Source organism: Phodopus roborovskii, unplaced genomic scaffold (assembly GCF_943737965.1).
Source record: "Phodopus roborovskii unplaced genomic scaffold, PHOROB, whole genome shotgun sequence".
Classification (NCBI taxonomy): Eukaryota; Metazoa; Chordata; class Mammalia; order Rodentia; family Cricetidae; genus Phodopus; species Phodopus roborovskii.
The window spans coordinates 11,540,862-11,567,598 of record NW_026126571.1 but is presented as its reverse complement, the minus strand read 5'-3'; the positions used below and the strand labels follow the sequence as shown (position 1 = coordinate 11,567,598).

Here is a 26,737-nt window from a genome sequence, read left to right as displayed (position 1 = left end):
ATTAATAGATAAAGGTATTGATGCTTAAATTTGTCAATAGGTCATTCATTTACTTTTAAGCAACTTGTTGGAAATGAGAGACAGCAGTCTATAATTAACATGCACTAATAATGGTCTACATTTTAACAAGACATCAGTTTCAGATTGACATGTACCTGAGATCAGTTCTTATGTCAACAAGTCAAAATATTTCTTAAAGGGAGTCAGATACCATGAGGGGGAGTTATGTGTAGTTGTGAACCACCTAATGTATTTGCTGAGAACTTCAGATTTCAGCAAAAGCAGAAGACCATCTTAAACCGACAACAATTCTTTCTCCTTGAAGCTCTCTGTGTATCGGTCTGTCTCTCTCTGTTTCTCTCTCTCTCTCCTCTCTTACTCCCCTATTGAATCTTCCTTCAGATACCTTGTTTCATCACTTGTTTCTCATACCTATTCTTTCATTTTTTTTTACTTCTCCTCCCCCCTCTTCTCTCTGTTTCATAGATCACTCCTAACATTGTATGTATATTTAAGTATATATGGACAACTATATGTCTCTGGACTTGAGGACCACATACTTCCCTGTGACCACGCAGCCTCTTCTCCCTTTACCTTTTCACAGACAAGCATCTACATGAATTCTGTGGTATGTGTGGTCACCCCCTGCTTAATAGTCACTCAGCTGATGATCCTGCAGTGATCTTGCTTTATTCTATGATTCCACTAGACGTGATCTAACAAAGGTCACGAAGGAATTTTAGACTTCCAAAAATAATGAAGAGTTCCAGTTTTTATTAATTTCAACCATGTATTACATTTAATATATCTAATATTCCTACATTCTGAAAACTACTGTTTCTGTATCTATGAAATGCCATGCCCTATCTCACTCAGGCACTTCATGTATAGGAAGCCCTCTTGGTTTTCATTCAGTTTGATTTTCTTCGCTAGCCTTAGTTAGACTGCTTTACAGATATAGGAGGATCTGGAAAAAAAAACAACACAAAACTTGATAATCTTGTTTTGTGCTTCTAACAGAACTGACAACATGTTCAAAATTTGCCAGTCACAAAAAACAAAAAAAAAAAAAAAAAAAAAAAAAACAAGCCCCCAATATATCAAAAATTAAACAAAATCACTAGGCACATAATTAATTATGAGATGTATTCAAATATATTCATTTTCACACTGTCCACAACTTGCTGTTTATTCATTGATGGCTCACTTTTGGTTCAAATTAAATAAAAAGGTTACAAAGAAGGACAGAGGAATTTGTCTCTTCTTGAATGAAAGAGCAACATTTTTCACCTGAGTTGAAGGGATGCATGTCTCTGTGAACAAAGTCACATTTCTAAACTGTACAAAAAAACCAGTAATTAATTCCACTCTTAGGCATATACCCAAAAGATTCACATCAATGCAACAAAGGTATCTGTTCAACTGTGTTCATAGCAGCATTATTTGTAATAGCTAGAACTTGGAAACAACCTAGATGCTCCTCAACTGAAGAATGGATAAAGAAAATGTGGTACATTTACACAATGGAGTACTACTCAGTGGAAAACACAATGGAATCTTGAAATTCTTAGGCAAATGGATGGAACTAGAAGAAACAATACTAAGGGAGATAACCCAGTCACAAAAACATGAACATGGTATGTACTCATTATATATGGATTTTAGACATAGAGCAAAGCACCAGCCTACAATTCACACTGCCAGAGAAGCTAGGATACAAGGATGATCCTAAGAGAGACATACATGGTCCCCCATAGAAGGGGAAAGGAACAAATCTCCAGAACATAATTACAGCTTTTTAACAGTTTTTTTTCTTACTCTGATCCTAGACTTACTGATAATGCTTCAAAGAACACATTCACATATTATGAACTTATTATCCCTTGTCAGCCATTATTTGAAAATTCTTTAATAGCACCCATATTATTTTTTTGTTGTTGTTGTCATCACCAAATGTCAGACCTAGATTTCTGAGCAGGTTTGAGCACAGAATGGTTAGGCAGCCTTGGCATTCCTGGTAGAGAGCTTTGTATTCTGAGAGAACAGCTAAGTGCACTACTTGGTATCTACTTTATAACCATCAAGGGCATTCAAGACGGTTACTAGCTGTTACTAATATTCTATCTTTCTATATTAAAACAATCATTTCTTTGAATATTTAGGGCAGATATGTCCCACACCTACTACCATTCAGGTACTCCTGACTGCAAAGTAGATCCATAATAGATCAGGAGCTTAGGAACTTCTTCTGGTTTTTGTTGATAGCAAGCTATATAGTTGATAGTATGCTCATTTTCTTTACAAATTACGTATGGTATATATGCAGAGGACTTGAGGAATACCTGTGCCAGTTCTGTGTAGTGATTATTTCAATAATTGCAATTGGGGTCTGCATAACAACTATGAATTCACTTCCTAGTCTTTAAATTCATTATCATTTTTATTCAAAAGTAAAGCCGTTAAGAACTAGGACACCCAATCATGCTATCTTTAATCTTCAGCATCCCACTATTGTCCTTGAAATTTTCAGAATATTATTCCTTGGAGGCATATTTATAATATGTATATGCAATTTCTGAAGCATCTTCAGGTAGTTTAAGTTCAGTAAAACGAGTAACATCATAGAGTCATAAAGCAGGTGGAAAATGAGAAGTTTCATTAACATTGCAGGAGTCTTGTGAGAAAAAAAATGACTACATTGATAATAGAAAAATGAGGCTAAAACTCTCTTTCTCTTAACAGAAGAATTTCTCACTGTGACCTATGTTGGAACAAGGTTTCAATGATTTTAGTTAGAACTATAGACACTTCAATAGAACATAAGCATCTGAAGAAATTCACTCAATAAATAATTCTAGGACCCTCTATTTGTGGTCCAGAAAAAATGTTGGTTGCCGAGGAGTCTAACACATATGCTTTCCTGTTTTCATTTATAGCTTTTGTCCAATGCAAATGTACCTTTCCTATGATGCAATTGATTGTAATCATCTGCATTATAGAAAATGCATATGATAATAAAAAGGAGGTTTTCTGTTACTTGATATTTTAAGGACCCTCTTTACTGCCCCAAAGTCGGTCGTAGAGTGGGCTCGGTCAACTAATTCTATTCCATTATATAGTTCCAAGTGTATTTGACCGTTCTAGAGGTTATTATGAAACCATGGGTTAGAATGACAATATTGTTTTCTTTGGAGAGTGACTTGCATACAACTTGGTGTGGTTTTTGTTGCATCCCCTGTTAGCTCTCTGCTTCCCTTTCTCCAAACTTGCACATATAGATGGAAACACTTACCCACTGCTCCTGAGTCATCTACAACAAAATCCTCAGGCCTTCTTCCTATCAGCAGCTCTGCTTTCCACCATGCTGATAATGGATTAATCTTAAGGAACCCTGGACCCAAATTTTGATACTTTCTTTCATAAGTTGTCAATTAATGATATTTTTCTCTGTAATAGAAAAGCAATTAAGACACTTGTACTCCTGGTAAGGAAAGGGACAGTTAATGGATGACCCCCACCCCACGTATATGATATGAGAGTTGACCCCTATCTGAGGCCCCTGTTGTCAGGAAGCCTTACTTGAGTTTAAAACAAAAAATTAACTCCAGATTCCGAGAATATCTGTTCCCAGTATCAGTTTTTCTGAATACCAGTCCCTTAGGATTTTAAAATATTTAAGACATTTTATTTTATGTGTTTTATGTGTACATCTATTTTTCTGGCTTGTATTTTTGTGTAACTTGTCAGTGCAAAGTCTCAGATGCAAGATGAGATGCTCAGACTCCCTGGAACTGCAGTTAGCAACAGGTGTTAGCAGTCATGTGGATGTTGGGACTCTGAAAATTGTCCTCTGAAAGAGCAGTCAGTATTCTTAGCATATATTCTGGCTGTGCTAGAGGCTACTAAAAGGCAGTGGGTTGAAATGACCCTACTGCTCTGTTAGAAATCTTTTTCCTCAGAATTTTTATGCCATAGTTAGATAATAATTTTCTGGTCCAAATCTAAGTTACTATAGCTTGTTGTATATGTGTGTGTAGAGGTGTGAATTCCTCTCTTTCCTCTCCTCTCTCTCATTTCTATGTTTCTGTCTCTCCTTCCCTCCCTCCCCCCACCTCTGTGTGTATGTGTGTGTGTGTGTGTGTGTGTATGTGTGTGTGTGTGTGTGTGTGTGTTGACATTTCTGCTCTATGAATCTCAGCTGTTGCCTTGACTTGGTTACTCATGTGAAGGATTCCTGCGTTTTTAATAATGCTAGGCCTGGTCAAGAGGACAATTTGTGGCACAGAAAAGTTTCCATGATTTCTACACACTAAAAAAAATATCACATTGACCTCTAAATTCTGACAAAGAGAAACCCTTTTAGCAACTGGTGGCACCAGAAGCAGCAATTGTGGCAGCCTGGGCTCTCACTTCTGCTTCCCTGGGTGGTTTATGTCATGGCTTGGATCACTGTGGGAGGGGTACTCCAACCCTGCTGACAGTAATAAGTTGCAATATCTTCAGGCTGCAGGCTGCTGATCTTTAGAGAATACTGTGTGCCAGATCCACTGCCACTGAACCTCGATGGGACCCCATTTGCCAAGCTGGTTGCACCATAGATCAGGAGCTTAGGACGTTTCCCTGGTTCCTGCTGATACCATGCTAAATAACTGTAGATGTCCTGACTTGATTGGCATGTGATGGTGACACTGTCCCCCAGAGATGCAGACAGAGAGGATGGAGACTGGGTCATCTGGATGTCACATTTGGCACCTGAAATAAAAAAAAATTGAAAGCAAATTTCCTCACAATTAATCCTGTTAGAAGAAAACTTTCCCAGAGACCAGCCGGCACTGATCCACATTCCAGTGAATAAATTTCCAATGATGTCATCCTTACCTGTAAGGAAGATCATCAGTAAACCAAGGAGATGAGTGAGGCCCGTCATGTCTGTGATGTGCCCTGTGCTTTGCTGACTCTACCACAGCATGAGACCTGACTATGAAGAAATCCTCAGGACAGTGGGCTGTGCTCTGGGTATATGCAAATCAGCAATGTCTGGCCACAGATCAGGACTAGTCAAGTCAGTGATGTTTAAAAGGTGTTTTAGTCTGGTTTGTAGAACTGTGTGAATGGGGAGATGGTTCTGTGGTTGTTATTAATAAGTGGCAGCATCTTCAGCCATTATACTTGTGATTATGAGAGAGTAAGAAGTCCAAGAACCACTGCCACAGAAGCAATCTAAGACCCAGAAACAAGGTTGGATATGTTACAAATCAGGGGCTTATGAGTAACTCCAATCTTCGGATGAAACCAGTGGAAGTTATCAGAGATGCGACTTGTACTGGCCTTACAGGTGATAGGTACTCTCCTTTCTTGAAAATCAAACAGTGATGCTGGAGAATGGATGAAAACAATTTCTTCATTCAATGCTATGGAAAGAATTAAAATGAAAAGGGATAAAAGTTAGTGGATTGTACTCTTCTCCCCTCTTCATCTTTCTTCTGTCTCCTAACTCCCTCCCTACTCCCCCTGTGCTCCAAATTTGCTCAGGAGGTCTCGGACCTCTCCTCTTCTGCAGGGCACCATGCATGTCTCTCTTAGGGTCCTCCTTGTTTCCTAGCTTCTCTGGGGTTGTGGATTGTAGGTTGGTTATCCTTTCCTCTTTGTCTAATATCCAATTATGAGTGAGTTCCAACAATATTTCTCTTTCTGTGACTGGGTTGCCTCACTCGGGATGGTTTCTTCTAGTACCAACCATTTGCCTGTGAATTTCAAGACGCCATTGTTTTTTGTTTTTCCCCTGCTCCCATTTTCTTGAAAACTGCCATACTGATTTCCAAAGTGGTTGTAAAATTTTGCACTACAACCGGCAGTGGATGGAGGAGCACCACCCTTCCCCTCATGCTCGGCAGCATAAACTGTTATTGGTGATTCTGATTTTGGCCATTCTGACAGGTATAAGAGCTGTTTTGATTTTCATTTCCCTGATGGCTAAGGACATTGAGTAATTTCTTGAGTGTCTTTCTCCTGAGAATTCTTTATTTAGTTCTGTACCCCACTTTTTAATTGGACTATTTGGTGTTTTTGGTGACTATTGTCTTGAGTTATTTGTATGTTTTGGAAATCATCCCTCTATCAGATGTGGAGTTGGTGAAGTTTAGGAAGATCGAGTTGGGGGAAGAATAGAGAAGTATAGCAAGATACATTAGTAGAGGAAGCCATTATTGGTTTACAAAGAAATCTGACACTAGAGAAATGTTCAGGGATCTATACGGATGACCCCAGCTAAGAATCTAAGCAATAGTGGAGAGGCTACCTTAATTGTACTTCCCCTATAATGAGATTGATGATTACCTTAAAGGCCATCATAGACCCTTCATCCAGTAGCTGATGGAAGCAAAAGCAGAGATTCAGAGCCAAGTACTGAGCTGAGTCTTACTCCTAGAATCCAGCTGTAGAGAGGGAGGGACAATGAGCAAAGGGGACAAGACCAGGCTAGGGAAACTGACAGAAACAGCTGACCTGAGCAAGTGGAGCTGACAGATTCCAGTCTGATAGCTGTAAAACCATCATAGGACCCAACCATGCTCCCAGAACATGGGTGTCAGTTGGGAGGCCTAGGCAGTCTATGTATGGGGCCTCTGGCAGTGGAAACAATATTTATCCCTGGTGCACAAATGGGCTTTGGGAGCACAATCCATATAGAGGGGTAATCTCTCACCCTAAATAATTGGGGATGTCCTATGTCCTGCCCAAAATAATGTGTTAGATTCTGATTATCCCTCATGGGAATCCTCACACTCTCTGGGGAGTAGATGGGGTGGGATGGGGGGTTGATGGGGGAGCATTGGAGGATGGGAGGGAGAGTTAACTTGGATTGGTATGTAAAATAAGATTGTTTTTAATTTAAATGAAATGTACTTTAAAAAGCAAAAATATTAGAAGATCAAGATTCCAGCATCTTCATACCACACACTATACAAAGAAGAATAGATGACAAAGAAGAAGTTGGGGAGGATAGGGAGGAAGGGAGGGAGGGAAGAGGGAGGGAGGGAGGGAGGGAGGGAGGGAGGGAGGGAGGGAGGGAGGGAGGGAGGGAGGGAGGGACGGAGCAGATTTTAAACTGAAACTTCTGCAAGGGAAAAGATGTTGAGTGTGAGCTTGGAGCTTCCCATCTTTCTCATCCAGGACAGTGAGCAGCAGAAAATTGACAGTTTGCACCAGCAAGCCCATCTTGTTGTCTTGCCTCTTTCTCTGAGTACAAACTTCTTTTTTCTAAGTTTATTCTCTTAAAAGCAAATAGGAGCTATTTGTGGCGTTTGAGGAGTGACTATGCAAACAGCAGGCTGTAGGCTAGCAGGATCTTGACTCAAACACACTTCTGCCTTTACTTACTTGTAGTATTTAATTTAGTGAACACTAGAGCTCTCAGTTTTTGTTTTTGTTTTCTCTACAGTGTTGTAACTTTCTTTTACATATTATTCCATGTTTTTTTTTCACAGCTAAACTTAGAAATGACCTACATGGCATGCAGGTTCTTTTCCTTGGCATGTGGAGCTTACTTTTCCATGATAAAGCTCAGAGGAGGATGATTGGGATGTGCACTGAAACCCTGATGACCCATCTCTGCCTCCTCCTTTTACTGGCACATGTTCCACTAAGGTTTTTCTCATTCATTCCGTTCTGATTAAATGACCCTGAATATATCCAAACCAGTGTGTCAGTGTGTCACCTGTAACTCAGGAAATTCCAGGGACATTTTCACAGAAACTCAGCTCTGATAAACCCTCCTCTCTGAAACAGAAAGAAAGGGCTATTGATTTTGTAGCGTCTGTGATGAATCCAACTCTGGACTTCTGATCTTCCTACGCTAAGTTTAATGTTATAAATAGGACTGAACATCTTGGAGAAGTTTGACTCCTTCTCTGAAGAGTGGGAATACTCAGGCTCTCCAGATTCTATTGGTTGTGCTGATGAAATAGGCTCTGACCCATCTCACAGAAGTGATTAAATGGCTAGCGACATTTTTGATGCTGCGTGGATTAAAAACCTGGGAACCTTTTCCTTATTCATGGTGTTTCGGGTCATTATCAGCTCTAAAGCTGGTGTCTTTAGGTAGATAAATATAAACACTGTCCTCTGCTGGAGAGATGTGAATAGGGCAAGTATGAGCCTGGAGGAAATCTAAAAGGATGATGGTCAGTGCAAATCCTAGCATGATGGGGGAAAACAGAAAGGAGGGAGCAAAGACTGGAGTTTTCATCACTCTATATGGTGAAAGAAAATGAATATTCTCCAAATACAGTCAGAGACACTTGTGTAGACCCAAAAACATGCATCCAAACCGTTGCTACTAATAAATAATGAAGCACTTAGAAGAAAGCATTAAATATAGATGCAGAAGTGTGGAAAGAGTATAAATTCCTATGAACACATTCTGTCCCTTTTCACAGATATCATTTCTTACACGGGGGATATAGCAACTAAAATTATATCAATCAATAATATTATGTCAAAAGTTCATTTGACACACATATCCTCCAAAAACCCTATGTTGAAATGTACTCAGAAATTTTCATTGTGTACTTTTGTATGAGACAAAGTGATATAAAGCCCCTTAATAAAACACAGGTGAATATTCCACGCAGTCCATTATATATGGTACACTGTCGTGTGCTCTTGATTTGAGCAGTGAATTTCTGACACTGCTCAGCAGTAAAGATGTATATTCACAGTTTGAAATAAGGATTCTTCTAAGCATTCAAGGCTTTAGAAAGTTATTTTTAAAATTCAGTTTAACTATTGTAAGTAGTCACACATAAGGCACAAAGAACAATGTTTATGTTTGAAAATAAATATGTGCAACCAAAATACAAAATTTAAAGAACTGATGAATCATAAAACTATATGTAGTAGGGATAGCTATAAATGAATAAATATCCTTAAGAAAAATCAGTGTAAAAAATAATAATCGTGTTAATGTCTAAAACATTTGTGGGAAATGTGAGCTTTTGGTTTACTTGACAACTTCACTAAAAGACAAAAAGAATAATCATGAGGAAAGTATAACTTAAAATACAAAATTAAGAGCTCAGTCAATTAGCAGGAAATGACACAAATTTATAATTACATTCATTTTCCCATATGTCAGAGAATACCAGACCAGACTCTGCTTAGCTTTGTGTTTTCCTCTTTTCCTGGGCCTGTTTCCAAGTAGACAAAGTTATGAACAGTGGTCTGACTAAAAGTAGATATACACATTTGTAGTTTAATATTGTAAAATGTATTACCCATGAAGATCATTGCCTCTATTATGCAGCACATATGAGACATGGTGGACTCCTGTTCTAATATTTTATAACAACATTTAAATGTTGTTTTTTAATTCATTAGTATTTTACTTTACATGTAAATACCACATTCAACAACCATGCATTTATATACTCTCGTAAAGAAACCCTTTGAGAGCTGAGGCAAGAGGAGAGTATCTTGCTTGCCAGGTTAGGCTTCTAGATGGTAGAATTCATGGAAGGATAAAAACATCAAGGCTTCCTCTCCCCTAACAAACTTCATGGCATCTTCCAGGATAATAAAAGCTACTCAGCTGGGAAGAAGCTTCTAGTTCACTTCCTCATTTCTCTACAGTATATGTTGTAATCAGGAATATGCTATTGTCATCCAGTTCTGTTACTCAAATAAGAAATGACAAGACTAACTAATGGGTAACACCTGGGTCATCCATAAGAACAACTCACAGTAATGAATTCACTCCTATGATTGAAGATTTGTTCAGTAAATGCAGATCTGGGTATAACTTTTTTCTAGACCTATGTATGTAACATATGCTTTAAAACTATTTCTAATTTAATGAATTATATTTTTGCTTGGTTATAAGACAGTAGGTTTCTATGTGTCTCCTTCATATCTATACCTCATTTTTATTGGGTTATTTGTTTTCTTGATGCCTTTTCAGTTCTTCATGTATTCTAGATATTGATTCTCTGTTGTATATTCAGCTGGCAGGACTTTCTACCATTCAGCAGATTGACTATTTAATGGACTGTTTCTTTTGTTATACGGAAGCTTTGTAGCTTCAGGAGGTCCAATTGTCAATTTTTGACCAGATTTCTTGCCTGATTACTGTGTCTGTCACTCCTTTATTTTATAGAGAGGCAGTAGGACTGGGGTAACTCTTAACAAAAGAAGACATTGAATTGGGGGTTTCCTTACAGTCTCAGAGGTCCTTACATTACCATTGCAGGAAGCATGACAAGACACCGAGAGCTTTATATCCTAAACCATAGGTAGCAGGGAAAGACATTTCTGTAGTGACACCACTCCTCCAACAAGTCCACACCTACTGCATCTAGGCCAATGCTTTCTTGATAGATGACCAACTAGGGAATAAGTAGCAAATGTATGAGCCTATGGGGACCTGTATCATGCAAAGCACTCCTGTGTATTGAGATATCCTCCCCGCCTCCCACACCTGTAGCATGGAATACGCCCATTTGTGCATGGTCACAGGAGCAGATAGGCTAGAGGGTAGGACTAGGTCTGGGGTCCCCCACCCCAGTGCGCTACGGTCACAAAGGGCAACCTGGGTGAATCCTTGGAGCTGGAACTGATAGTGGTCACCTGTTTCTTGTGAAAGTGCATTCTCCTTGAATAAAATTCACAGAACCTGTACTGAGTCTAGTGAATCTTGATTCCCATGCAATACCCCTGCCCCAGTCTTGTGTAGAGAGTTCTCATCTACCTCTACATGTTTTAATGAAGTCCCTGGCAGCATATTCAATAGCTTACAGATTTTTCAGCTTCAGAGTTATATTTTTGAACATCTTGGAGTTAGTTTTTGTAAGACTGAAAGTTAGGAATCTAGTTTCCTTTTCTGTGTGAGCACATCCATTCTTTTCCAGCACCATTTGTTGGTAGCACTGTTTTTCCTTTTTGTTCATTTGTTTCTGGGATTGTGTGTTCCCATGTTTGTTAAACACTTGGCTCTAACTGCTTTTATATAAATTGAATATTCAGATTTGTTTTGATCATCTATGAGTTTTTCTGTGCTGAATACCAGTGTTTAGCACCATAGCTCTATAGTACAACAGGATTAGTTATGGTAGTACCCTAGCATTATTGTTTTATTAAGTTCCCATATGAATCTTAAGACTTTTGCTATCTATGTAGTTTTTGATAGGGATTATTACATTGTATCTTTAAATTGTGTTGGGTTGGTTGATCATTTTTACAATATTAATTCTACCAACCCATGAACATTTGAAGTTGTTCTATAATCTAGTGTTGTTCTTGATATATTTCTTAATAATTGAAAGGAAAAAATTAGGGATGGGAGATACGGCTCAGCAGATAATGATGCTTCTCACCAATTCTGAAAATCTGAGTTCAATTAGCACATGGTAAAAGAACTGAATCTGGAATATTGTCCTCTGATTTCTACACGTGTGCCCACACACATACACTCAGATAAATATAAACAAATAAATTTAAATAAAATTTAAATATCTGTTCTATAGTTCTCTGTTGCCTTATTTGCTTAATTATTAGTGGTTTGTTTCCGAGATTCTCCATATGAATTGAATAATAATAAAATATATGACTCCAATGAACTGTTTTTTTCTGAGAGAAACAAATGTCAATTATAACTTAACAGGACAATTTCAGAGAAATGGTCCGTTACCGACAAGGAGAAGACAGAGAAGCATGGATGCTATACTACATTTAGCAGGATGACAGAGGCAGTTTATTTTCAGTAAACAACTGTCCTGAAGGAGAAAAACCTGCCATAGAAAATTCTGAGATGAGTTAAGGTAGCAGAAAATAGGGGCAAAACTTTCTGGAGCCATCCAGAAAAATGGCTGAGGAGAGGTGCTAGCTATACTTTCCTTCAGCACACAGAATCTAAGTACAGAATAAACATGCCCAACATGACTTTAAGGAGAGCACTGAGATACAGAGGGATATCACAGAGAAACTATATTTTCCCAAACTGCAAATGGCATTGTAAAGAAGTACTCAAAGCAGGTTGTGCGGACTATTGCATGTCACCATTTGAAAACAACCTGTAAAACACGTGGATTTCCTGTGGCTGTAAGAAAGAATGAGTGAGGCCTGCTGCAGTTCCAATATATGCCAAGACAATGGACTCTTTGGCTGTTGAATCCACCATCTCTGGTCCCAAGATAAGAGACTGGAGGTGCCGAGTTCTCATCACTGCATTCCCTCCTAATGGAGAGGGCCTGAGGGGAGTGTCCGAGTGAGAGAAACCACCAGGAAAATACATTGCACAATAAATAGATGTAAGAAGTCACTGAGAAGGTGCTGTCCTCTTAGCCACAGAAACTAGTACTTCATAGAAACACTTTAACACTCTATCTACCAATGCCATAGAGAAATGGCCTTTTGTCTCGCCCGATCTGTCTAACGTATAACGAACGTCATTCTACCCTGAGGCACTGGAGAATTTCAGTTTCGCCATAGCTGTGACGAATCACTGAAGCAACCCAGTCACAAAGATGAACACACTCTGAGTTATCTGTGTCAATTCTGTCCTACTCAGAACTTCCGGGAAACCCGGCAGTCTGAGAAGCCCCACGTCACAGGAAGTGAATGAGATTCACAACCTCACAAGTAACAGTCACTGGGACACTTGGAAGCATTGCTGGTGTTGAATATAATTTAATTACACAGACAACCACACTTGGTTGATGTAGCCAGGTACCTACTAGGCACATTTCCACGAGAAAGTCTTTCATCATAAAAAACAACAAATATGGTAAAAATCTACCAGATTAATTTAAAATTTTTAGATATGAGAAGTGTTAAAAGTAGGAAAAAGTACATATCTCTAAACAACATCAATACTACATTAAAACGTGGACAATCCTACCACATGTCAATCACACCTTTGGCCACATTTCATCTCTTTGAGAAAACTTCTGTACCCTAGGGGAAGTGAAAGGTTTTTGTTCCAGTCTGTAGCACTGTGGGGGTGGGCTACTACTCCCCTGCTGACAGTAGTAAGTAGCAGCATCTTCATCCTGCACGCAGCTAATTGTAAGAGAGTAAGAGGTCTCAGACCCATTGCCTATGAAGCTACCGCGGACTCCAGCAGCCAGGTAGGATGCGCTATAAATAAGGAGTCTAGGGGAAGCTCCTGGTTTCTGTTGGTACCAATGCAAGTAATTGGAACTTATACTTGAGCTGGCTCTGCAGGTGATTGTGACCTTCTCCCCATTAGATGCAGTCATGTATACTGGAGACTGGGTGAGCACAATTTCTCCTTTGGACACTATGATCAAAAGAGAGTGATGAAAAAAGAGAGAGGTTGGTAGACATTGATATACAAAATACTCCATATCAACCAATATTCAAAAGAAAAAACTGAAAAATAGTTCATCTTGGACTCAAACTTCCCTAGTAAGAAGAATCCTAGATTCTGAGCTCCTAACTCCTCCCATGTCTTACCTGTGACACCGATTAGCAGGAAGCTTAAGAGCTGCACCCAAAAATCCATTGTTCTTCCTAACCTCTGCCTCAGGCTAACTACTGCTCGTCTCATAAGTACATCTCCTTAAAACAAATGTGAGCCATTTTTTATTTCTGAGGAAAAAATATGCAAATAGCAAGATATAGGTCAGGCTATTTATGGCTTATAAACCCATGTGGCTCTTTATTTATAGCAAACATAGTTAAACCAGGACTATATCTAAATATTTGTAGATATTACACTGATGAGGATAAAAAAATGTTTTACTTTTTCTCATTTGTGGTGCATAGTTTAGACCCAGAGTGATGCTGGTGTATTCCTGTGAAGCCTGGCTTAATTTGATCCTCTATGAAAAGCCAAATCTACTTAGCAGTTTGAGCCTTAAATCTCCCATTAAAAACATAAAACTGTGTGAAAGATGACTGTTTATAATGTTCCCAGAGAGCTTTTAGATCTTTTCTCTGCTTCCTGTTATCCTGGACACCACCTAACTGAGATCTGCACTTGGAAACCAGCATCAAAGTGTGTGATATAGAACCTCAGTGTGTTCACAGACATTTCTGCAACAGTCAGATACATACACCAGCCCCAGGAGAGTAGGAAAAAGAATGCCCTCCCACCCTGCCTCAGTGAATGGAAAAACAGGAACCAATTTAGTAAACTATCATTTGTCCAGGACTCTACCTCATGTGGGATTTAAGAGAACCTTGGGCTGTAGTTCATGATGCACTTACTTAAATAACCACCATTCTCAATGTGCACCCTGCTCTGTGACTGTTTAGCTCATGTCATATTATTATCTTAGAATATCTGAACTCACTTTTCAAATATATTACATTTTAATTATTAAAGGGTGGGAGCTCCTGAATCTGAAAATTTGGGTAAAATGTTGACTAAAAATTGAATTTATCCTACATAAAATTTTAATCTTGGAAGTTAAACAGAGTCTATGAGGGAGATAGAAATCTCACTAGGTCTTCCTTAAAAAGAGCACCCTCATCCCTCCCATCATGAAAGATTTTCCCATTGTGTGTCAAAGATTAGGTAAAATAATAGTGAAAATTTGTGACTAGGTATACACAACGAGAGACACTGACATCAAATTGTTGAAATAAAATTGTAAAGTATGCTTTGCTAAGCACTCAGTCCTAGAGAAATGGCTACTTTTCCTTCAAGAAAATCAATGGTCTCATCTTTCATTGTTATGTTTAGTAGTAAGCTGCTATTCTTATTTTTTCTTAACAATGAGTTTCCAATATTCTTATGAAGACAGGTTTTATGTTTCAAAAGTAAGGGCACTAAAATCATCCTTGATGTTGTATGAAACAAACCCATCAGCACATTGATCAAAGATCATCCTGCTGATAAAGGACAAGCTATTTCCATCAGCTCATTCCTTAAATTAGGATTTGGTCATCAAGAGACCCTCAAAAGCACAGTAAGTGTCTTGGACCTACTTGTAATGAGAGACATCCAAGATTTCCTTTAAATATATCTTGATTTATTTATTTTATTCCATGGATATATATGTTTTGTGTGCTTGTATGTGTTCAGGCATGTTTGTGGTATTATGATGGGCTCATTGTGGTATGTCCATGAGAAAATGAATGGGAGAGTATAATAAGTAAAAACATTAACTGAAGTTAGGCAAGGAAGGGTGAGGACACACAGAAGAAGATGGACACAGACAGAAGAGGTATTAAAATGGAACGGGTGAGTATGTATGTTCAGAGGGGATATAAGAGTGGCGTAGCCAAAAAAATTGATTTGCTTAGCATAAGACTATCGATTAACTAATGAAATGCACTACTCATATATATAGACTCAGTACATAGTATTAGAGTATTATGTTGAAGTTAAACAAGTCCTGTGCCCTTGGGATGTAATTAAAATAGCAGCAGAGACTCAAGGCTTATTTGCGTTGGGAAATATACATGTTTCTGTGGATTAATAGGTAGTAAATAGATGGTTGATATATGGTTGTGGTCATAATGCCCTGAGTTTATGATAAATTTCTCTCAAGTGTTCTACAACACCCACTGTTTATAAATATCACTATTAGTAAAACTAAAAAGAGAAACCATTAATTGGTTGGTAAAAGCCAGAAAATTTTAAAGGGACCACTATTTTAAAATACAGTATTAAAACGTTTGAGTGGATATACCCTCCATGGCAGGATTATTTTTTCTTTCAGAATGCATACATGGGTTTTTAAACTGAATTTCCATTTTCGCAGATATGAGAAATCTCCCCTTGACTTGTCTTGGGAAGTTCTAAGAGGCTCAAACAATGTAAGTCATTATCATTCATGGTTGTCTGAAAGAAAATGGCCTTCATAGGGAGTGGCAGTATTAGGACATATGGGTTTGTTGGAGTAGGTGTGGCCTTGTTGGAGGAAGTGATTCACTGTGGAAACTGACTTTAAAAGTTGCACCCAGTATGGAAGCGAGTTCACCCCCTGTTGCCTGCAGATCAGGATGTAGAATCCTCATCTCCTTTTCCAGCACCATATCTGCCTAGAAACCACCATGTCCTGCCATGATGATAATAGACCATCTTAAATTGTAAACTTTCTGCAATTAAATGTTTTCCTTTATTAGAGTTGTTTTAATTACGGTGTCCCTTCACAGCGACCAAAACCCTAAGACACCACAGCTCTTTGCTGCCCACCACAGGCTGATGGCAAGACTGCACTGCGGAACATATAGGACATAATGACAACTGTTGAAACCTCACAAGTTCATGAAATGTACTGTAATCACTGAAAAAAAAAACTGACTTGCTAACATGGCTGGCTGAAAATAATTCCATGTTTGAAGTAACTCTAGAAGCCTTTACAGAACAAACTCATAAGTTACAACACAGTGTTATCATTGGTGGGAACATTTTAATGAGATTCAGAGACTTGTGATTAATACCTGAAGAACTTTGTGTTGAAAACATATGTGAGAAATTTGGCTCCCTGTGTGTCAAGTATAAAAGTTAGCTCTATCCTGATACTGGTCATGTAATTGAAGACACATTCAGAGAAATCACCTTGCATTAGATTCTCTGGATTCTGATGGTCTGCATTCCTGACTTAGAAATTATGTGTGTGTGTGTGTGTGTGTGTGTGTGTGTGTGTGTGTGTGTACACATATATAACCTGTATGCCACCATTCTTCCTTTCATGACAATAGTGGACTACGCCTCAGAAACAGTAATCCAGCCCTAATCAAAAGTTTTCTTTTAGTATGAAAGGAATCCACATCTTTTCATTTTCTGTGGAAACAAAAATAGAAATCCTTTTCTCCAGTTACTTGTCCTTGAACTTAAATTTTGGAGTCAAAGCATTTTTTTAATTTATTATTTTACATGTCGATCCCAGTTCCCTCTCCCTCCCTCCCTCCCACCCTCCCTCCCTCCCTCCCTCCTTCCTTCCCTTTTACCTTCTCTGCCCTCTCACATGCACCCTAACCACCCTCCCCTCCCATCCCCCCACCCCAATTCCATGTGTAGGGGAATGCCAATCAGTTGGGGTCATGTAGATCTGACATTTGAAGTAGGGACTAGGGTTTCTCTCCTGTCTCTAGGTTAAGGCAGTTATCCCTCCATGGGGGATGTGTCTGCAAGGTCATTTTGTGCTCCAGGGATACATCCTGGCTCCACTGTCTGAGGTCCCTTAGACTGCTCAGTCCTTCTGGCTGAGACCCATAATCAGGGGGGCCTGAGTCAGTCCCCTGCTGGCTTCCCAGCTATCAGTCTGGTGGCCCTTAGCTCCTCCTTGTTCAGGTAAGCTGTCTCTATGTGTTTCTGCCACCTGGTCTTGTCCTCTCCATCTGCATCTGAGTTCTACTTCGACTCAGTGTTTATGTATGGGTGTTTGCTCCTGTTTCCAACAGGCATTAATTGAGGGCTCCATAGATAAGTTAGTTGTTGATCTCACTATCCAGGAAGGGCATTTATGTTTGATCAAGCCAGACCACCTGAAACAGAGTACCAGATGATCCTACATTCAAAACAGCTGGACAAAGCAGCCTTACAGATTACAGCCAGGATTTCTGAATCTTCTTCGAATCCCCCATGACAGCGCCCCTTACCAGCAGGAAGTAGTTTGGAAAGAACAAGGCCCAAATTCCCAAATATTGTCTATAAATGTTTGTTTTCATTTAAATGGACTTGATTATATAAAATAAATAAAAAAATAATAATTTAAAAACGTTTTCTTTTAAAAGAGTTGCCATGGTCATGGTATCTCTTCACAGCAATAGAGTCTATAACAAAGATGCTGAATCCAGTGTCAAATGCAATACTTTTATCATGATGACATGTAATGTATAGAGTCAGATGTATAGAATGAGTGAGACCCCCCCACAAAGAATTTTGGGATTTTTGTGATGAAAATGAGTCTAAAGAGATTTATTGTATTTTATATCTGGAAAATGGTGTATGTGTACATTGAACATATTTTTAAAGAAGACTAAGAGGTATTTAGGCTGTGCACTTTCTTTCTACACAGTGCTACTCACCAGAGTATTCGCAACCATGTCTGGAGAGGATGCCACTAAGGTGGGCTCTATGGTTGTCTTGTGTCACTATCTCCATTTATGCATGTTTCTCTTCTTTGCCAGGAGAGGTGACTTAAAGGCCCTTGAGTGGAAATTTAGCTCTGCTTACACTGAAGAAATATTTGGAGATTTTTGTCAGACACCAGTCAAAAATCTTGACCATGTGGTAACTTCTAACGGGGAAGCAGCTTGGTCCTGAGAAGGGGGAAGAGGTTTTTGTTCTGCTTTCTAGAACTGTGTGAAAGGTGCACTGCTCTTCTGCAGACAGTAGTAAACGGCAGCATCTTCAGCCTCCATGCTGCTGATCGTGAGAGTGTAAGTGGTTCCAGACCCACTGCCACTGAAGCGAGCTGGGACTCCAGAAGCCAGCCTGGATGTGCCATAGACCAGGAGCTTAGGAGAGGCTCCTGGCTTCTGCTGGTACCAGTAGAAGTAATTAGAGCTTACACTTGAGCCGGCACTGCAGGTGATGGTGACCTTCTCCCCTTGAGATATGGCCATGGATGCTGGAGACTGCGTGAGAATATTTTCACTATATGATACTATGGAGGGAAAGAGGAAAATGGAAATTAGTAAAAACAAAATCAGATTACAGAATACCTTACAGAAGAAAAACATGGCAACAAAAAAGTAGGGGAGAAACAGGATAAAAGTAAGTGAAGAAGGAAGGAAGGAAGGAAGGAAGGAAGGAAGGAAGGAAGGAAAGGTTTTGGTTTTAAACTAAAATTTCCATGAGGGAAAGGATGTTTTTAGTTGAGACCCCTTTCTTTCTCACCCACTACACTGAGTAGCAGCAAGGTGACAGTCTTCACCAGTAAACCCATCTTGTTGTCTGGTCTCTGTCTACAAGCTTCTCTTTTCTAAGTTAGTTCTATTAAAAGCAAGTCTGAGCCAACTGTGGCCTCTGAGGAGTAAATATGCAAACATGAGGCTGCAGGGGAGGATGTCCTTGGCTCATAAACACGCCTGCGCTTTCACTTTCTTGCAGTATTTAAGTTGATCAAGACCAACTCTCAACATCTTCTTTGGTTTTTTCTGTTTCTTCTGTTTGGTGTCCAACATCACGGGCCCAGGGAATTCTTCATATGTTTGACCTAACTGGCATGACAAGTTGATCTTCACTGTGTGGGACACACTGTTTCCATGATAAACCTCCGTTGGGGACAATGGAAATGTACATTGGGAAATCTGAGGTCTGATATCTGCCTCCTCTTTTATCTAGCAGCTGCTCAGCTAAGGCTTTGCTCATCCACTCCAGTCTAATCAAATGGACCCAAGCTGTCAGTTCCTTAGGAACACCTTTGTGCCAGTGCATGATCTGGAACTCGAGCATTTCCAGGTATATTTCCATAGAAGCCACAGGCTGATAAAACTTCCTTTATGAAGCAGAGGAAAACATTTATTGGTTTTTCAGCAGCTATCATGATTCCAACACACTGCCTCATGCTGGTTTTAGAAGGACTTTGAGACCCTGATCCTCCTAGACCAAGGTTGCTGTTATGAGCAGGAATGGGATTCTTGGACAAGGTTTTCAGGGTCCCCAGCTCGGGAATGTGTGTCAGTGAAATGTGCTTGGACCAATCTCACAGACAGGGTGAAAGGCCTGGAGACATTTGCCGATGTTAAGTGCATCAACAACCTGGAAACCTCTTTAATTGAAAGTGTTTCCAGGACTGACTGTCAGCACTAGGGCTGTTCAACTTGACTAGAAAGTGTATTATTGCCCTCTACTGGAGAGATGGGGAATAGGCCTAGTCCAAGCCTGGGGAAACAAAACAAAACAAAACAAAAAGCCCACAAGGATAATTAACACTAAGCCAATCCCAATCCCATTTAGTTGATTATCCCTTCCTTTAATTGTTCCATTTTAAGCCATCTATTATGTAATCACACAGATATCTAACTATCTCCAGTATAATAGTGTTTCTCATTTTTAATGTGGGAAAAACTCTTTTAACTAATTCCTCCTTTAAGAATTTCCAGTGGGGTGGGGTGGGGAAATGGGATGGGAGGGCGGTGGTGGAGTGGATGGGAGGGAGGGTGAGAGGGAGGGAGGGTGAGAGGGAGGGAGGAAAGGAGAGGGAACTGGGATCGAGGATCGATATGTAAAATTAGAAAAAAAAATTTTTTTTTTAAATTCCCAATTGTCTTAGCAAATCTGCCGACAGTGACTGTGAGGCACGGCAAGTCTGACCTGAGAACCAGGTTTGGGCTACGAGCTGAGAGTGGGAGGAGCTGTGGGAAAAGTACAGTCCGCGGGAGAAAGGACGGGAGAGCGAGAGAGCAGGGATCTGAAAAATGCACATGGGAAGTTTAGGAACAACTTATTTGGTGGGTGTGGCCTGAAGTCAAAGCCAACCAGTCTAGGGTGGGTAGGTCCTGTGACATTTGGAGCCTAGGTGCTTCTAGCCGGCCAGACAGATCTGGTGGGGGCTGCCTCCTGCCCCCTTCCACTCCTCCCCACATAGCTGGGGCACTGAATACTGGATACTGCATGAGACCCTGGGCTGCTACTTCTGTACCTCTCTAATGCTGGAGTTAAAACCATGAGCTTTATTTCTCTCTTAGACTGATACCCTCTCATGTGGCCCTGGGCGGACTTAAATTCACAGAATTCAAGTGCCTCTGCCTCTGTCTCCTGAGTCCTGGGATTAAACATGTATGCTACCACTGCCGGGCCTCTATAGCTGACTTTGCATTCTGATCTTCAGTGGCCTTATTAGATCATGAACAATATGTCAACACGAGTTGTTGACAAGGGTCATTTCAGGAGCATGAAAAATGGAAGGGAGGTTTGTGATTTGGGTGTTATACTCAATAAGAAGATACTTGGAGCTATCTACCTGTTTTTCAAAAAGGATTCATGAAAACCAGCATAAACATAACTCAGCTACCTCCTGATACCACTAAGGAGCAATTGCCCCTCAAATCCTTGCCTTTGTAATGCAGCTGTTTACATGTCTTTTCCTGTGGGAAAAATAACTTTGTATAAGGAAACATTAAATTGTTTATGTTAAGCATATATTATTTATGGATAAGAGCCAAGTTTACTCAAAGTTCTGCAGATCGCTAGGGACACACTTGATTTTTTTTGTTTGAGATACAGGATCACGCTGGATGCCTTGGAAATCTCTATGTAGACCAGGCTGGCCTCAAATACACAGGATCTGTCTGCCTCTGCCTCTGATGTGACAATATGAAAGGCACCTTACCAAGGCAGTATAGGCCACACAAGTCTTTTGTTTTGTTTTGTTTTTAAATTAGCATAAAAATAATGGACTTAATCATTACATTTACTTTTTTTAGTCACTTATAGTGGTAACATCCAAAACTAAACAAGGCTCTGGCTCCGAGGCTCCTCATCTCTTATGATTCCAATCCCATCTCTGGAAGCCCCTCCAGGGTAACTGATAGTGGATCAGGGACAGATTTCACTCTTATCACTAACAGTCTGGAGACTAAAGATGTTGGAATTTATTTCTGTCAGCCAGGTAACAGATCCCTTCCTGCAGTGGTGCAGACCATAGCAAAACCCACCAGCGAAGCACAGTATACATCTCACATAGTGGCTCTCCTGGTGTAATTAGATAACCTTCCTCCAGTGTACTGCAACCCACTGTAAAGCTCTGCATGGTTTTCCACTGTAAGTGATAAACATGAAGAACACTTTACATTGAAGAGTTCTCGCTTACTATAAAATAATCATAGAGAAATTAGCAACTAAGACATGAAACAGTGACTCTCAGATCTCATCTCTGAGGGACAGGAGTAAACTATATGCTATAGGTTCACACAATGATTTAAATCCACTTCTAACAATTATAGAAGAAGTAAATCAATCATTTCCTCTGTCCATCCAGGCTGATATTTTTCTCTGGGTTATATAGTATAAATAAGGAAGATTGTCTAATTACAACAATACAGCCATTAGAGGGTATGTATTCTGGAGCTAAAATGGAATAAAGGGAGGTCAGAGGCAAGAGAGCTTTCCTGGCTTCTTCACTCCAGTTTTCTCTATAAACCACAAGGCTGACTATGTCTTAAAAGCACTGTGAAGAAGGTGGAGGCACCATGGGAAGTAGCTAAAGCAGCCCAGCCTCACACTTCTGCTTCCTTGGTGGTTTTTGCTATGGTCTACATCACTGTGGGAGGATAACTGTTACTCTGTTGACAGTAATAAATTGCAAAGTCTTCTGACTCCACAGTATTGATGCTGAGAGTGAAATCTGTCCCTGACCCACTGCCGCTGAACCTGGAGGGGATCCCAGACATGGACTGGGAAGCATACTTGATGATGAGCTTTGGAGCCTCACTTGGCTTTTGCTGATACCAGTGTAAGTATGTGCCAATACTCTGACTGGCCTTGCAGGTCATGGTCACTTTTTGTCCTGGAGTCACAGACAGAGTGGCTGGAGACTGAGTCAGCACAATGTCACCTCTGGAGGCTGAAAACATATGAGAAAGATTAGTAGATCACAACATTGAATATGAAAGTCACTTCTGAGCTACTTACTAATAGAAAATACTATTTTATTATTCCAATTTATTTAAGCAAGACATCAAATTGCATGTGATGCTTGGCTTCCAAGTGAAACAAGAAAGTTCTGTATTTAAATAACATCTTCACTTTTTGCAATGACCAGTCATACCTGATACCCAGAAGAACAGAAGCCCAAGGAGCTGACATGTGGACATCATCTTCCTTCTTTCCCTGAGTCTATGTGAACAATGTGAACAAAAGGACCTTTTATGACATTCTAAGAAGCAGTAACATTAGAGAAATAGAGTATTTATGCAAATAATGCTGACTTCATATTGCCTGTCATAGAGATCCTCAAGAGAGCAAGTTCTTGTGTCTTCTTGGCATATGTCTCCCCCTGTGGTTACCTGATAAGATGTTGAGATTTGAAAGAGACATATGCATGTATCTCACATATATGGGTACAAAGTTAGCACAGTCTAAGGAAGTCTCTGGAATAGTAGTTTCAACAGTAGAGCATCTCAAATCCATTGTCATGATCCAGGGTTATTCTGCTTTCCTGATGTTTCTTACAAAATGGGGTGAAGCATTTGTATTTGTCTAAACATTCTACAAAGTATCACAACATATAATATTGGAGTGTTATCATGGTAATTAGATATATTGGTCTAGAAGTTAGAAAGTCTGGATGTCTCAGGAAGACATATTTCTCCAGTAAGGAGAATGGAAGCTACATAAAAATCTGTAGTCCATCACAGTAGAGTAGAATTTCAGCTGTCAAGATACCAAGGTATTCACATAGCACTTCCCAGTTAAAAGCCAAATATTGCATCTTGCATACCTTACCTCCAAGAGTGATGCAGAGGACTAGGAAAGCATTTTTGGAGAATTGAAATTTCTTACTGAGTACATGATTTTTCATGCTAGAGAAAAGATGACAATTCTGATAAAGTTTAAATCAGGAGAGAAAAATTCATCAGATCCCTTTGAAAATAGGCCTATTCCTTTGGCTTTTGTGTCTGGGTTAAATGGTCTATAAATATCCATTATTATCATTTGGTTTATTACATCTGTTAACTTCAACATTTCTATCTTGCTTTTTTTCAAATGATCTATTGGTGAGGATCAGATATTGATGTCTCTCACTGTCAGTATGTGAGAACCAATATTGGATTTAAACTGCATTCCTGTTTATTTAATGAACCTAGATACCTTTGTGTTTGGTGACTAGGTATTAAAAATTGCAATGTCCTCTTTATGAGTTTGTACTATCAATCCCTGTCTCTACTGATCAGTTTTAGATTCCAGTGTATTTTTCCATATATTGAAATGGTTATACCAGATTGCTTCTTAGGTCCATTGGCTTGGAACAACTTTTTCCATCCTTTTACCCTGATTTATTATCTATCATTGATATTAAGATGTTTCTTGAATGCATCAGAACAGTTGATCCTTTTTTAATCCAAGCTTTTAGTCTGTGTGTTTTTTACTGGAGGAAGTGATGCAATTGCTGTTGAGATATGTCAATGAGCAGTGTTTATTGAGTGCTGATATTTTGTTGCTGTTGTTGTTGTTGTTGTGCTGCTGCTACTGATGATGATGATTTGTGTGTGAGAGAGGAGATACAGAGAGAGACAGAGATAGCAAGAGAGACTTGGAAAGAAGTCTCAGTGTTTATATGTGTGAGAGAGCTTAACTCCATCTCTGCTCACTGACCCCCCCCAAAAAAAAAAGAGAAGAGAAGGAGAAGAGAACATGGGGGACTAGGAAGATTGAGTCAAGAGAGGAATAGACAAGAGCAAAGATTTGTAGACAAGGGGGAACAATATGTACATTTTAAATTTCAGTTCTAAACAACAACAATAAAAATTCTTGTGACTCAGAATTCCCAGATATAGAATGAAAACTGGGCATTTATAAGCCATCCTCTGCTTTTTTTTTTTTTGCTTCATCCAATAATGTCACCTGAAATCTAATGACAAGAATCCCATGGGGCAGTGTCTTCCTTTTTTTTTTCTCTTTATGTAAGCTGATCATACCACAACGCAGAGAGGGACATTTATAAAATATCCCAGGATGCAAGGACACAAGATGAAAAAACATCTGTGTAAATGATGCTAACTTTATATTGTTTTAATAAATTTTTATTTAAATTAAAAAGAATTTTATTTTATATACCAATCCTAGTTCCCTCTTCCTCCCATCCCCTCACTCCCCCCCGACCATTCCCACATCCTACCCTCCATACACTCCTTAGGGAGTGTGTGTCACACCATTTGGGGAAGGACCTAGGCCCTCCCCCTACCCCATGTATCTAGACTAAGAAAGTATCTCTCCAAAGGGAGTGGGCTCCCAAAGCCCATTCATGCACTAGGGATAAACACTGGTCCCACTGCCAGAGGCCCCATAGACTTCCAAGTACCCACAGCTGGCACACACGTTCAGGGGGCCAGCTTCAGTCCTGTGCTGGCTCCCCAGCGGTCAGACTGGGGTCTGTCAGCTCCCACTTGCTCAGGTCAGCTGTTTCGCTGGGTTTCCCCAGTATAGTCTTGACCCCTTTGCTCATCACTCCTCCCTCTTTACAACTGGATTCAAGGAGTTCTGCTCAGTGTTTAGCTGTGGGTGTCTGCTTCTGCTTCTGTCAGCTACTGGATGACGGCTCTATGGTGGCATTTAAGGTAGTCATCAATCTCATAAAGGGAAGGGCATTTACGGTAGCTTCTCCATTATTGATTAGATTCTTAGTTGGGGTCATCCTTGTGAGTCCCTGGTTATTTCCATAGGACCAGGTTAAGGGGTATTTAGGTTACTTCCAGGTTCTGGCTATAACAAATAATGTTGATGGTAGCATAGTTGAACAGATTTTCATTTAAAAAATGCATACAGATCTAAATAGAGAATTCTCAGCAGACGAATCTCAAATGGCCAGAAGGCACTTAAGAAACTGCTCAGCATCCATAGCCATCACCAGGGAAATACAAATCAAAACAACTCTGAGACACCACATTACTCCTGTCAGAATGGCTAAAATAAAAATCACCAATGACAGTTTATTCTGGAGAGGATGTGGAGAAAGGAGAGCCCTTCTCTATTGCTTCTGGGAATTCAAATTTGTACAGCTACTTTGAAAATTAGTATGGGGATTTCTCAGAAAAATGTGAATTAGTCTATGTCAAGATCCAGCAATTCCAGTCTTATGAATAGACCCCAAGGATGCACACTCATACCACAAGGACAACTATTCAACTATATTTATCACTACATTATTTGTAACAGGCTTCATATTGTTTTAAGTACAGAGAATAACCGAATAGGAAGCCTGACCAATCTCTGAGCTTATTTTGGCTCCCTCTCCTGGCCACTTAATGAAGTGTTGATAGTTGATAGAGATGTAAGCATGGCATGCTGTTCTCTATACAGGGTTGACTTTTGTATAGGTAGTCATCTCAAAAGAACTTCACCTCAGACCCTTAGTTTTGGTCCAATGATATATTGTGGTACTCATGGTATAGGTTGAATTTATTTGTTTACTTTTAACACCTTAACATTTAAAGATTCACACTTTATAACATCATAGTGCTAATCAGAATTAGTGAACAGGAGACTGAAAGATTTAAGATCTTTTTTGTCAATATTTATCCATTATCCATTAACATTTAGTAAGATATTAAAGAAAATATTCTATCATCTATCCTATCTTTGTGAGTCTAAAGTCTTATATGTAACTTATCTTTAATCCTAACTAAGGAAAACTATAACCATGACTATCTGCCTTCAACTCCATCAAAGACCACAGAAGGGTATTATATAAACTCTAGAAATGACAGAGACATCTTTCCTGGTCAGTCACCCGAAGTTCTTCTGTAATGTTCCATCTTCAGCCTGTAGGCCATAGTGTGTCTCGCAGACTCCTCAGCAAAGCAGGAAACTTTAAACTGAGATCTTAATAAGGCGTTTATCTTCCAGTGGGTAGAAAGTAAACCTTAAAAAAAAATTTCATGGATCTTAACATTGTAACATAGAGGTCTGAATATCAAAATGTTAGTTTTCCCCATTTCAGTTAAAAACCAAGTACTACATCTTGCATTTATTTCTTGCTACCCAGTGTAATGCAGGGTTCTTAGAAAGCTCTCAATACATAATACAAAACAGCTACTAACTTGCTATTGTATATAATATAAAAAGTAGCATTCTGAAGGAATTTAAATCAGGAGAGGCCAC

General features: G+C 39.5%; 1 protein-coding gene and 4 gene segments (V, D, J or C); all 5 read right to left on the bottom strand.

Annotated features, from left to right (window-relative positions):
* Positions 1-26,737, bottom strand: part of LOC127235735 (ribose-5-phosphate isomerase) — an 877,486-nt gene that overhangs the window by 653,183 nt on the left and 197,566 nt on the right. The window lies entirely within an intron of this gene.
* On the bottom strand, positions 4,419-4,932 carry LOC127235744 (immunoglobulin kappa variable 1-39-like). The segment is given in 2 exon segments: positions 4,419-4,752; positions 4,879-4,932. Coding segments are annotated over 2 exon segments (372 nt in total).
* On the bottom strand, positions 12,900-13,522 carry LOC127235845 (Ig kappa chain V-VI region NQ2-6.1-like). The segment is given in 2 exon segments: positions 12,900-13,291; positions 13,468-13,522. Coding segments are annotated over 2 exon segments (441 nt in total).
* LOC127235843 (Ig kappa chain V-IV region S107B-like) lies at positions 18,265-18,890 on the bottom strand. The segment is given in 2 exon segments: positions 18,265-18,578; positions 18,812-18,890. Coding segments are annotated over 2 exon segments (363 nt in total).
* On the bottom strand, positions 22,171-22,762 carry LOC127235842 (Ig kappa chain V-V region L7-like). The segment is given in 2 exon segments: positions 22,171-22,481; positions 22,686-22,762. Coding segments are annotated over 2 exon segments (360 nt in total).